Here is a 14028-nt window from a genome sequence, read left to right as displayed (position 1 = left end):
TTTCAGTTTCTACGGCTGCTTTGGGAACAGTTGTCCTGTAGAGAAACAAGCTGGCTAGCACTGAGAAAATGCACAGGCTGACTGCTTCTTTTCTGTCAGCAGGTTATTTTTCTCTTAAATGTTTGTTTTACTTCTATGTTTTATGTTTGTTTTAAAGAGGAGCCCTTGCACATGGGAGGTACAGTATTCAGAAACTGGGAGACTGTATAGAATGTATAGATAACGCCTTTTCTATGTCCATGAATTTGTACCACCTTTCCCTGTGTCTCAGTTCTTCAGCAGCAGGGACTAATCTTAACGGTTGTGCACTGGTGGAGAATTTTGAGTAAGTACTCTGTTTTCCAAAGAGGATCTTTAAAGAGTGATGCGGATTGTAGAATGTTTCCTTTTCATGTAGCTGCATGTTATTGTTCTTGAGCTGCTTTTTTACCTAAGCAATTCACATTAGTTTAAGCACTTGCAATTGCTAAGTTAATATTCTTGATCACGTTAACAACATCTGCTTTGGGAGTTATTGCATTTGCAGTTATGCATGCGAAGCAGAGGGGGAGTACTCTCTTGTGGAACTGTGCTGGTGAGTAATTGGGTAGCAGCAGTAACCTCTTAACCCTGTGGAAATGCAACCACAACAGCATGCCTAATCACGTGCTCTTCCAAGTGAGTTTGTGTGATGTGAATGAAGGTTTTGTGGTGAGGGACAGGCATTTCTGTTATTTTTAGCACAGAGTATGCTACATCATCATCCTCAACACTTCAGTTTGCAAAAAATTGTTTTTCTTGTCATAATTGATTTTGTGCCTTATTAACTGTGGTCCCTCTATGCCAGTATACACAATGACTGTTCTCTGTTTTGCTCAACATTATCTGTGTTTTGGGTTGTTTTTCAGGATATGAATATATTTTCTTTTCCATATGATGGTGGTATATTGGGCCACAAAGAGGAAAAGCCAATAAATATTTAGGGCTGAGTCAATGTAAGTTTTGCATAAGTTGTTACTCAGCTGCATGTGCCATAGCTGCTGATCTGGTAGGCCAGTCCTGACGCAGGGTCTTGCGAAAAGGCACAGCATTAGGAAAGGAGGTGCCATATTTTCTGTATGTGTTACCTTGAAAGTAGTACATTGCTATTACGTTGCTATAGAGGAGCATAATTCAGAGCATTATATGAAAAGTGTAATGGTCAGAGGAGACACAGTAACAGCTCCATCAAATATTGATAAAGTAGGATTATTAATTAGAGCAGGGGTGTAGGATTAAAATGTCCCTGGAGTTTCATTCCCCATTTGATACGAGAGTGCGGTTTTGTGGTCAGAGAGTGGGAAGCTCAGGACAACTGGAATCTTTTCTCATCTCTTCAATGTGTTTGCTTAATGTCCTTAGTGGTTCAGTGGATATATAATGCTATTGACCAGAGTTCATAGAATTATGGTATGCTCCTATGGTGGCACTGCTGAGAGTGAACTTTACAAGGGTCTTTCTGTAAGTGTAGCTTAGTCTGATTTGTAGCCATAAAAAAGAAAAACACCTGTGAACAAGCTGATAATTCGCAGTCCTGTTGTCCTGGAGTCTCATCCTCCTTCAGAGAGCTACATGCTTTGTGAGCTGGTGAAAACACTGGATCAGTACAACGGAGTGGAGAGCGTATGCCGTTGGACCACCTGGCCCTCTGGTGCAAAGTGGAAGATAATATTTTGCTTTTGATGGTGTGTACAGTGCTAAACAAAACAGATATCAAAGCAAAGAGAATGAATTGAATTTCCCAGTTGCACAGCCCTTGTTTAAAAAGAAGCTTTCAAATGTCTCATGCTTGAAAAAGACACTGCAGGTTAGAAATGAAATTTGCTTTTAGAACAATGCTCTGCATTACTAATAACAGCTGAGGTCATTAAAATAGGAAGAATTTCCCTTTGAATTTCTTTTGAACAGCATCTGCATTCTCTGCATCACTGGTATTAGCTTTTCTTTTCCCACGGTTTTGACCCACCAGGACAGTGCAATAAGGATTTGTTTTCCTCTTTAGGTTCTTCTTGGTTCTATTATTGTACCTAGAAGAAGTGGTGTAAGACCTCTTATAATCATACAAATTCAGTAAATTCATTCTTCCATTCCTATGCACAGTGTGCATTCTTAGCATCCCTCAGTAGGTGTCTGTTTGCGCAGTAGCATTTTAACATTCCCTGTCTGCCCCAAGGCTTTTTTAACTGATAAAACTCTCCAGTCTAATGCATCTTTTTCTTTTTCTCCCCCACCTGCCTTTTGAGTATTTCCCTTTTCTCTCTAGAGCCATTAGATGTTCTGACTATGCACTTCAGGAGATCGATATGCTTTTGGTGTTCAGAGGCATTATCATTCTGAGGCTGTACGACTAGTATGTATTCATCCTATTAACATCTGCTCAAAATTCCCAACATCCCACCACAGCTAACAGAGAATGACCGTTTTGTCCTTGGTCAGGCTCTGTGGATCGGATGCCTGACACCTGGCTTATTGTCGGACAGATTCTGTTTTGCTCTTTGCTTTGTTTTGACCTTATTTCACCCCTGGAAGCTCAGTTTCAGCTGAAGATGGATAAATGAATTGGGAAGCATTGTGTCTGTTGCTGCCATGGCAATTCCTGTATGTTACTGCCCAAATAAGTTATTTGGTTCCTAAATTGTAGGGACCTGTTCTGACCTAACAGGGAGATTCCATCAGACCACAAGGATGTGCTTGCAATTGAAGTACCATTTTTGTAAAGCAGTAGAAAAAGACAAGAGGTGAGGTCCTCTGCTGGGCTGAATCAGCGAATCAATGTCCTTACTGGCTAATTTAATGGAGGATTATGAGCTTTAAAGTCATGGAAAGAGGATAAACTGTGGCTTTGACTTCAGTGTTAACTTCAGTGGCTATTTGGTGGTGGGAATACAAAGTGTCAGCTTTATGATTTTAACAGAAATTGCCCATAGGGTTAAGTTACTGAGAGGAGATAAACAAGGAAATTGGACTTAGGTATATATCAGTGTTGAAGTTAATAGCCAGGAGTGGATTCACTGTTTTAAAATCATGTCTGAAGGACATAACCTCTTACTGAATGGGAAGAAACTGTTTCAAGGTAGAAAACCAACGTGTTGATGTTCTCCCATGCATTTTGGTTGCTTTTGTTTTCTCAGCCATGTACTCCTGAAAGCTGGTTGCTGTAATAAGAAGTGCTGGATCAGTTGCATGTAGTGTGTGCTCTTGAAGGCTACTTAGGGTTAACTCTGACGAACAAAGAAAAATTCAAAGTAATCATTAGCTCACTCAAGGGGAAATGGCTGTATGATTCCCCAAGTTATAAGGGGAAATGCTATAACATAAATCCCCATACAGTTGACAGTATTGCAAGTTGATGTTTTACCTTTCTAAGTGAAATGAAGTTGTGAAATCTCAGAAATACTGGGTGCTGTGTAGTGATTAATCTCCATGTTGCATTGTCTGGCTTGAATCAAAGGAAATGCAGAAGCAAAGGGAACCTGTGTTTTAACAAGCTTTACAGGGAGGTAGAATTGGAATTGAAGAAATTTTCATTTAGTCTCATATAGTACAAGTGACAGTGGTTTGTCATTTTTTCAGAGCACACAGATCTAAAGAGATTTTCACCTTGCTTCTTGGATTCCATTTTCTCCAGAGTGGTTGCCCTGCTGACCTTCTGGGAAGTCAGACTAGCAGAAATATGCTAAGTCCCTTGGTTCAGAGCCATGCATTAAAAAGGATTTAGGATCAAATGAAATTTAAATTTTCAGCCAGAGATTTTTTTATTTTTTTTTAAAGCAGTGATAGGCCCTCATGAAGTATCTGTGACTCACTGAACAGGTTAGCAAAGCTAAAGATCCAGAAAGCAATTCATACACCATTGAGTAATTTCTGCAACTGTTCTACTACTGTGGGGAGCTCACTTCAGCTTGCCTTCTGGTCACAGATACAGAAGAAGAAATTTTTCTGAAGTCATGTCCTGTAATAAAAAGAGGAGGACCTAAAGCTGAGTTGGAAGCAGAAAGATTCATCGTGTGCCCAGATAGTATAGCTAGATTGGCATATGCAGTCATTCCCAAAGCAAATTGGAATTAAATTGCCAGGTTTGTGACTTCTGTCTCATAAAGCATTCAGGTGTAATAAATGATGCTGACAGATTGGCCTTGGCATGGAAAACTTCTTTAAAGATACAAGATGCTGCTTCTTATGGGGGTATATCTAGGGTTGACTTAGTTGCAATGGAGTTTCTCAGGGACAAAATGGATAATGTTCAAATAAGCTGTCCATTATCATGTTACTTTCCAGAAATTACATGTATAATTGGTGAATGGCAAGGCTGGATTGGCATTAGTCATCTGATTTAAAGTATTAAAATTCTTTCCGTGTTTCTTCGCATAGTTCTTGGGAACTTTCTGGACCCATCCACTTGAATGTTTTGTATACAACCTCATAAGAAATCTTATATGTCTTTCATCAGAGAGAGGTGCTTTGGTGCTTATTGCGCTGCTTTTATGGAAACAATTGTAAACAGATGAAGCTACCATTGTGCTTTTACTGAGAGCTAACAGTGCTGTACTTCTATGGTGGTGTTTGGAAGTAGGTTTGAAAAGTTTAAAATGGTTCCTCATATGTTTGCTTCAATCTGCTAAGGTCACTTTCTACTGCAAGCTTTTGAGTGCTTATGTGAATATGGACTCTTCTGCTTCAGACTTTGCTGCTGCTGCTTGCCCTTCCCGCACCTGAGGCCTTTGGCACACAGGACTGATTGCTCTTGAATTCCAGCATGAACAGCAGAGCCCTTCAGCTTGAAAATGCTCCATATAATAAAGTTCCAAACACCTAGAGCTATGCCATTCCCGCTTTCAGTAATGCACAGCCAGACTTGGGTATCACATCTTCTTTTGGCCATTGTAGCAAGAAAGCCAGGTTGACCTTGCACAATGCAATGTATTGTGTATATGAAAGTTGAACATATCATAGTTGGACTTCTTGGTTATAAATTAAGATTATAGAGTGTGTTTTAATTCAGCATACTATAAAAGCTTAATTTTCTTTTTCCAGACACCATCAAGTAGATTTTGTTTCAGATATATTGATGAACTCCCGTGCACATTCAGCACACCAGTTAGCAGAGCTAAAGATTCAGACACTTGTGTTGCAGATCAATACTCTGCCTTCTGCAGAAGCTCAGCAGGAGCTTAGTTTGCCTGCTGCAAAACATGAAGTAGAAAACATGCATAAACCATGCTCCGTAAGAGAAGTGGAACAACCTAGAGCTTCCCTCAGGGCAGAGAGAAATGCTGAAGCCCTAAAAACCTCTGCCTACCCTTGTTTCTGGTACAGTTATGCAATTAAAAGCAGGTGAGGATATTTTTCAGATGCAAACATGAGGGATTATGCCTAATTTAAGCCTGCAAGGATCATAGAATTAAGATGTCTTTGAAATAAATTTTCATTTGAGATTGCTGATACCTTAAGACCTGTAATAGATCACTCATAAACCTTTGCTGTTCTGAAGTTGGGAAAATGTTTAGCATATTGGTACGATTCACCTGTTGTATTTATCATAACTGATGTTGAGCTGTCCAGTTGGCACGGAAGGCGTATTGCCGTAACATGCAGTTGTATAGGTCCCTAGTCCTTGATTTTAGTTTATAGTAATGCAGCAGTACTAATAAGAGAATGAGAGCATTAACTAAATCTGGGATTGTCTCTCAGCTTAGATTGTTTTGATCTGACATTAATGCTGCAGAAGTAGTAATGTAGCTGACCATCATCAAAACCTTTCTATGCCAGAAGGAAACAGCCAGGAGTATAAGTATATATGCTTATTAAGTTAAATTTGCTGACTGATGATATTTTCTTTTCTTAAAGAGAGGCCTATGCATACAGAACAGGGCTGGAAGAATTGTTGCCAGTGTGGTGACAATTTCATTATTCAAGTCCTAATTATGAAACAAATTCAGTGTTATTGACATTGGGATGAACCACCATTTGAAGACCATGAGAACAAGATTGAATGCTGTTAACAATTATGTAAAGCATATGTAATTGCATAAAGCAATCTGACAAATGGATGGCTATGGAAACACCAGGATTTAGCATCTCAGCAAAATGAAATGTCTCCCCGCATGGTGGTGTGTGCTGCAGTAATCCCTGCAAGGCTGCCAGACCCTCTTATCCAAGCGATACCAGATGCAGCAACTTTTGCACACCCAGTGTAGGTAAGGCCATTATTCTGGGGCATCTGTGAAGAAGAAACAATTGACTCGTGTGGCAGCTTCAGTCTGTGAGATACTCTTAGAACCAAAGTTAACTTTGGGTATGTTTGCTGCTCTGTGTCACAGTCAGTGGTTATGCTAATACCGGTGTGAAACATGGCCCAGAAAGTCGGGAACCTGCCAGCCTGAGATACTGAAAGTAGCTGGATGGTAACATCCCCAGTTTGTGAGTACGGAAATTGAACATATGGCTGTTTCTGTACAGTTGTCCTTTGCCTTCCTGCTGACAAATGTGTCTGTTTAGTTTCCTGGATTTTGTTTGGAGGTAATATGAGTATTTCTTGAATGGAGTGTTCATTAAGGTGCTAATGCACAAAAGTGAGCCCCACATCTTTGGCTTCTTGGAGAAAATTACTCCTTCCTCAACGTTTGGCACATCCGTGGTCTGCATCCATTTTATGTCCTGCCACCTACTGTGGTAAGAATGTCCAGTTTTTCCCAGAGGCCTCATTACAGAGCAGACTGCGTGAAGTCTGTGAGAGATTAAAGAGATTGCATCTGGAAGGAAAATGAGGCAGAGCCTGCTGATTTTATGCAGTATTCAAAACTGTCATTTTCATGGCAGAGATAGATGTCATATACAGGATTTTGAGGCTAGACTCTGCTTCAGAACACACAGCTTAAACGGTGCAGCTAGATGTGTTTGCTTTTCAGGTCCAGCTGGGGGCTTTTCCAGAATTCCCCTTTCCCACACCCCCGCCTTTGGCCTTCAGAGTGCAAACTTTTGCATTACAAGGTTCCTTTCACCCGGGCTCAGCTGCAGGGCATAGCTCCCTTCCTTTGGCTCTGACTGTGGGTTCCTTTGGTTCTGGCTGAGCATTTAGCTTTTCCCCTGAAGCCTGCTAAGCGCCCTAGGCACCAGCATTACTCCAGGGTTGCCAGCAATGCAGACATTTGCAACAAACATATGCTAATTCAGACGGTTGCCTTTCAAAACTTTTTTTTTTTTTTCAGGCTGGTAGATCAGCAAACTGCCCAGCACTGCCCTCCGGCGGCGTGAGGGGCTGCCTGGGAGCAGGAGTAGCCGCAGTGAAGAGTGAGCGGTAGTTACAAGCAGGTTGGATCATTTTGACAAAACCAGCAGCAAAAAGGCCTCTCAACAGTCAACACAACTCCAAAACACTGTTAGACCCAGGCAATGTATTGGAGACGTTTCTTCCTGCTGTAACATTTTACTGCAGAAAATCTTGCCTGAGACCTTTTCTACGCTGTTAGCAGCTTTTTGTTGGCTGATCAACATTCTCATCTTCCCTTCTGCCAGAAGAGGCCCCTTGGAAAGGATTCACCTCCACCGAGGCAGCTGTAAGCGGTGGAAGAGGATCAAAGGGGCTTAAAGTTGACCTGCAGCACTCTAGCGGGGTCTCGTTTAGATCAAAGGGTACGTACGTGGTTAGAGCCTGACTTCTGTAACTCCCTTTAGAGATAAGTTGGCAGAAGTATGGCCCTATCTTTACTACAGCCTAGTCTACGTATGTTGTGAATGGGCTTATGTATGCTGGAGAGGAAGCTATGGCTACTATGCATGTATTGGATATCGTTGTCATGGTTCTTAGAGCTTGCTCTTTTTTTTGGGATGAGGCATGTAATGAAGATCTCTGCGCAAGCAGCCAACATTTCAAGGCACAGTAGGTGATTTCAGACTTCAGACAAGGCTGTCCTCGTTTTGTCCCCTCACATTCTGACCCTAGACCTCCCGCAGTCTGCAGACAAATACGGGGGTCTCCCATGAAAAGGCTGATGACACAGATAAGAAAAAGTTCTGCTTAAGATGTCATTTCTCTGTAGAGGTGCTATTCTTTTAAGAAGACTCGGTGGTGTCCCAGCTCTCAGTTAGGGCAGGCTTTCACCGAGGTTTTGGTCGCTTTTTGTAGCTGTGGTTGACACAAGTCGGGCATGTGCGCCCGGGTGCCGGTGGTCCCAGGAGTGCGAGTCTGTTGCCACAGGATGGCGCCGGCTGGCCAGGCTTGCAGGGTGCACGTGTGGCAAGTTAAACCCAAAACCTGCGTGTATGAGATCCGTGTTCCACAGTCACTCTTAATCCACACAGATATTTCCTGTGAAATTCTCATAAGTAAGTGTTCATTCTGCTTTTGTCCTACTGGACTGCCAAGCCTCTTTCACAACGCTATAGTTGTATCTGAAATTGATTGTTGTGCTCCAGGGAAGAGAGACTGGGTCAAACTCTGACCATCCATTACATTGCCTTTTCGAGTTATTACATAGCAAGAAATAGCAGGCTTGCTTCCATTTCTCATCAAGCCAATTGTTTAATTGCCACTACCTAGGACTGACCAGTGTCATATGCTCAATACTCCATAGTTTATCAGGCAGCATGATTTACTTGCCAACAGTTCTGATTAGCAACGATAGGAAACTAAATGTATTGTGTCTAAAAAGTGCAATTAAGATGTCTTGAGACTGGAATTTTTTGTGTGGTTTTTGCCGGGTTTTAATAGCAACTTTAAATTTTTGAATGTGCAGACAAAACTCTTCCTTGGCTCTCCTGACGTGTGGCTGTTGCAGTATGTCACAGTGTTCAGTGTGCTGCGTGACATGGTCCTACAGCATCTCAGGGTGTGTCTAGTTGCATTGGTTTGGCAGCACTGACAATACATGAATTTTTTAACGCTCCTGCTTTCATCAGTGGCCTTTGCTCAATTTGTATGGTGCAGAAGGGACATCTAGTGGCCAGGTGGAAGCATCTAGTGGCCAGATAGAAAAGTGCTAATGATGAATGTTAAGGGCAATAACTTTAGTTATTACAGGCAAGAGCCAATTTGAAGTTAGAGATTGGACCCTGGGGAACCCTCGAGCATTACATCGCCAAACTGTGTTTGAACTTTTCAGTTTACAGAATTGGCCTGTGAGTCTGTGGGCTTGAAATTCCAAAACCTGAACTTTAAAAAAATATACCTGGCACTTTTCAGCAGTGATTGGGAGCAGAAGAGCATACTGAAGCAGTCATTTTTTTGTAAGCTGATTTTCAGTGGAACTGGAAGTTTGTTTCTTTACTAGCTTGACTTGTCTGCAGCCACTGTTACTGTGGGCTCCTTCGTTTATCGTTGTGCCTAATAACCTTCAGAGGATGAAGCTGGGGAAAAAATCAGAAGATTTTGATGCTATTAACTTGTATTGTTCAATTCAGAAAAGTAGATTTGTGTTCAGTGGTGAGGTTCCACAACTGTAAGGAGGGAAGGTGTGGCTGCCTCGGAGGAGAGCCTCATCATGCCTATATGACAGGAGATAGGAATGCCTTTATTCTTACCAGTTTCTGTCTGTGATACTGGCTGTTATATCATATGTCTGAGCTCTGGTATCCAATCTGTAGTATTAGATTATTTTAAGCCCTGTGTGAAGAAAGATTGCAAAACTCATGCAAGCGTACATTGTTCTTTGACTGGAAAGTGCAGGCTGTTTTGCTTAGGTACTTTGCGCAATTCTTTCTGAACTGTTTGTAGAAAAATTATAAGATTGTTTTGTGAAAAGTATACAAAAGAATGTAGAACAAGAAGACAGAAAGGTTCTGCTGAGTACTCCAGATCTACTCTCTCCCTTTTCTCTTAATCCAGCTTGCCTACTGCTGCCCCATTTTCATGGCATGCATTTCCGGCTTGCAAAGTTTCCTGCCTATTGGCTGAGAATAGAAGCCTTGCTGTTCTGCTGTCCTTAAGTCTCTTGTAATGAGTGTTACAGAGACGAAAGCAGCTGTGTCCTTTGGCTCTAGTTTTAATACTATGTTAAAGAGCAGATTATACTGACGTTGGACAGCAGTGATGTGGAGGTAGCACAAACCATGACCAGTTTGGGGAAGGCTTTAGTAAGGATGACTAAGGACTTGGAGCTTATGCTTTAGATAACAAATCCATCCAGTTGTGCTCCTTCTTTGTAAATGTAGTCAAGCCTAACAAATCAGGGCCTTAACAGAGTTACATTAGGGTCCTTTAATTGGACTAAGCTGGTTAATACCCACATTGGCTTTTGTGTGCCCAAGGGTCCAGCACAGAAAAGGTCTGCCATTTATGCTGGCAAAATCTCATTAACATTGCAAGCATGAATGTTGGAAAAAAATAAATTCTAATATCCTCACAGGTAGACACTGGATTAAGGTATTTTGGTTATTATAAGGAAGTCGGATGTCTTGACCTATGCAGGCTTTGTTAGCTTGGGTTTAGAGTGACACTAAATGAGCCTTAAGTCCTAGCAGACCACATGGATAGGCTTGCAGTTAACAGTAGTCATAGAGAACATACGAACACTTTTTTTCAAGAGGATCATCCCTTGTAACCTGCTCCAACCCTAGAACTCACTGTGTCCTGGCAGCAGTGCAGGCATGAGAATCTCACCTCTGTTTGTGGTAGGTTTTCACTGAGAACCATATTCTGCTGCCATTTCCCAGTTCCTCAAGTCCAAACTCTGTTATGACAAATGCATGAAATGGTACCGTTTTAAAGGTACCCTTCTTAGCATTCCTGCATATGTAGTATTATTGATGTTATTGCCCACATTAGCAGTTGAGTTTGAACCTGTCAACATTAACTTGACAGAAAGACCAAATGAAGACTCCAGAGTACAACTCCATCACTAGCACAAGAAGCTACTTCCTGAGACATTGTCTCAAATGTACTCAGAGACACCAAGAATGTTCCTGTGTTCCTCTCTGGAGCTTTTTAATTGTTCAACCTCAGCTGTTTTGCTCTTGTCTAAGTCTAGCTAGTGTGTAACAAGTTTTACATAGTTAATGGCTCTGTCAGGGGTATGGGATGCCACAGGCCATGCAGCACAGCAGTAGCAGCAGAACTGCACCAGACCTAAGCCTCTGTGGGAGGATCTCCACGGTTTTGTATGTGGGGATTTGTTACACTAAATCTGTTTTATGAAAGCTGAGCATGTCCTTCAGGTAGATGTATGAGCCATAAATTACTATGGATAGTTTTATTTCCCAAGTGTTGTGAAGTATCACACTAGTTGACTTACAGAAGTGGTTGTATTCAGACGGGGAAGAATGGCAAATTCTTGCAGTGTTAATTGTGCAATGGATTAATACATATTTGCTTTCATTTGGAAAAGGTGAGTTGTTAGGAGGGTAATTCATGCAGGTGAGGCAAAAAAAATCTGAGCAGAAAGATTCTGCATGTTAGCATTTGGTTACATCCCCTGGCAGCAAAATGAGAGTCTAGAGAGAAATGAGTTCCAGATGGTCGTGGTAGCTGGCAAGAAACTAATACTGAGGCTGATCTTGAGAAAACAGACTGAAGACACCAGAGATGAAAGTGGGGGCAGGGTGGTCCAGATAAGGTTGATAACACATGATATATCATCTTTGGAGCATTCCAAGGCAGGATAGTGAGATGAACCATTTGTTCCTGAATTACAGTGCTTTGGTGGTGAAAACACTCATGCGGTGACTGTTTTGCTTTCTGTACTGAAGGTAAAAACAATGCAGTAAATATCCCATTTCCCTGCACATGGCCCATCAGCCTCTGTGTGCTCTGCAATGACACTGAGATAATATAAATTACTCATTGTAGGATTGCTGATGTTTTCATCATGTGCAGCCTAGGTCTGTCTGCACCTATTCCTTGTATCTTGCATATTTGTTCAAACTAGGAATGTGTATGGTACCTTACCTGCCTTCTATTTTTAGTTGTCAGTGGAAGGGTGAGCCAATGTACGTAATTCTCATTACAGTTAATTTAATCCAATTGTGATGTGGATTTAGAGGTACTTAGTAGGTCACAACTGTGTGTGGGCTCTGTCTTTTTCCAGTTACTGTCATAAAACAATGGACACTGGTAATTTTTTCCACTTCTAAAACTAAACAGGTGCATCTAAAGGTGGTGATATGATTTGGTTCTTGTGTTATGCAGATACTTCTCCTGCTGATCTCTAACTGTTCTTTGGAAGAGGAGTTCACATACATTTTGTGGGTTCATATGTCTTTTCGGCTCACATATCTCATGATGTATGAGGGAGCACTGAAGACTAATGTGGACTAACTCTGCTCTTTGGGATTAACAGTGTGGTTTTGTCTCCTGTCTTATTTTATCTTGAACAAAGCAGCCTCTATCAGAAAATAGTGATTGATCCTTGCCTGGAATTTGTAAATATGAGCTGGTACAGAAGCCTTGGTGCTAGAAATGCCCCCCAGCCTCCTCAGTCCCCAAGCCAGTTCTGAGCTCCTGCCACAGGTATGGAGGAGACACCAGGTTTGTTTTCTTCATCTTATGGGGGGAGTTAAAAAACCAGAAAGCACACACCCCCCCCCCCCTTGGCCCTCTCTGCCTTTTTGCCTTGTGCTGTGAATCTCCCAGTTCCTCGATGGTTTGCTGCCTTTGACAGCCCCGGGTTTTTCGGGGCGGACCTGTGAGCCTCCCGCTGCCGTGCTGTGCCGTGCCGTGCCGTGCCCTGCCCTGCCCTGCCCTGCCCTGCTCGCCGCGGTTCAGTCCGTGCGATCCAGGCAGAGTTTTCCCTTTGCTCCGGGAACATGAGTGCAGCATTCGGGAGTGGACGGGGACTCTGTCCACCGTGTCAGTGCTAGTCCCCAATTCGGCAGAGCATGGAGCGGGTGCCTGTAGTAGAGAGAATTCTCCAAAGTCCGTGATGTGGGGAGAGCTGGTATTTGCTAGTTTCCAACTACTGTTTCTCCCCAGAGGTTTTTAGAACAGCCACTCTTAGACTTGTCATGGAATTAAAGAAAACTACCTCCAGGGCGTACAATGCTGCTCTCCTGCTGCCACTTTTCCTCTTATTTTGGGGTAAGTTTTTGTCTTCTGTGCCTGATTCTTACCCAGCTACTATGCAGTAACTTTGGATCAGTTCTGTGACCTGCCCTTGTATTGCAAAGGTAACTGAACAAAATGTCACCCTCACAGTTAGATTTGAAGCCTGAACACTTCTTGTCTGAAAGGTAAACAGGCATTTCATTCTAGATACGGTTTTCTTTCTACTTATTTCTTGTCTCCTTCTGTTTTTCTCCCTGTGCACGTGCATGTAGGCATTTATTCACAAGAGCTAAAAGTGTGTGCACTTTCATGTAATTAAGTATTCAGCTATTACAGTAACCATTTTCTCCATTGAAAAGTTCTGAATTGTTATGATTGTGCCCATAGAAGAAACACCAAACTTTATTTCCATTCTATACGCTTTACAAATACATCTAGGCAGAAGAGGAGTGTACCTAGGGGGTGTATACTAATACATTGAAGTGCCAGATACCTCTGGTACAAAATGTGGAGGAAGAAGGCAGCACGTGAGATTCTCACTTAGAAATTTTGAAGAAAGCAGATCCATATTGAAAGTGCAAGAAGTGATGAGATAACAAAAGAGTGTATCACACTGATGGGGTTTTTAATTTTGTTTTGGTTGTGTTTTGTTTTTTCCACATTGAAAACTTATTTTATAGCCAAAGAATATACTTGAGTATACTGGATACTTCAACTTCACATGAACATGTCTTTGGCCTCCAAAAGTCACCCTTGTATACAATTTCCTATGCTCCCTGAAAAACTTATTTCTCTGTTTTATCTGGAATGGATGTCCGCTGAGCCTAAACGTCTGTTTTAGTCATCTAGGGATTATAAGATCATGGCAGGAACATGTCCAACCTTTTACTGGAAAGTATGATTGGGATTGAACCAGCCTCCATATCCTCTCCTTGGCACTGCCAGGCCAGTATCTGTATATAAAAGTCCTGTTTGGTTTCCACTGAGCTAGGACAGGAATGATCAATGACATTGAAGAAGTGGAGGTAAAACAC

General features: G+C 41.9%; 1 protein-coding gene across 4 annotated transcripts in view; it reads left to right on the top strand.

The window, feature by feature from the left end:
- Nucleotides 1-14028, top strand: part of CRB2 (crumbs cell polarity complex component 2) — a 72915-nt gene that overhangs the window by 20186 nt on the left and 38701 nt on the right. Inside the window, exon 2 of one of the 4 annotated variants that reach the window (XM_080402459.1) lies at nucleotides 7-13027. The exons of the other annotated variants lie outside the window; for them this stretch is intronic. Coding sequence (XP_080258585.1) covers nucleotides 12955-13027 — 73 coding nt within the window. The 5' untranslated portion in view covers nucleotides 7-12954. The remainder of the gene's footprint in view (nucleotides 1-6; nucleotides 13028-14028) is intronic. 4 annotated transcript variants of the gene reach the window in all.

The sequence above is a fragment of the Falco punctatus genome (assembly GCF_963210335.1).
Source record: "Falco punctatus genome assembly, chromosome: 9".
Taxonomy (NCBI): Eukaryota; Metazoa; Chordata; class Aves; order Falconiformes; family Falconidae; genus Falco; species Falco punctatus.
The sequence above is the reverse complement of the archived record's forward strand: the minus strand, read 5'-3'. Positions and strand labels throughout refer to the sequence as shown.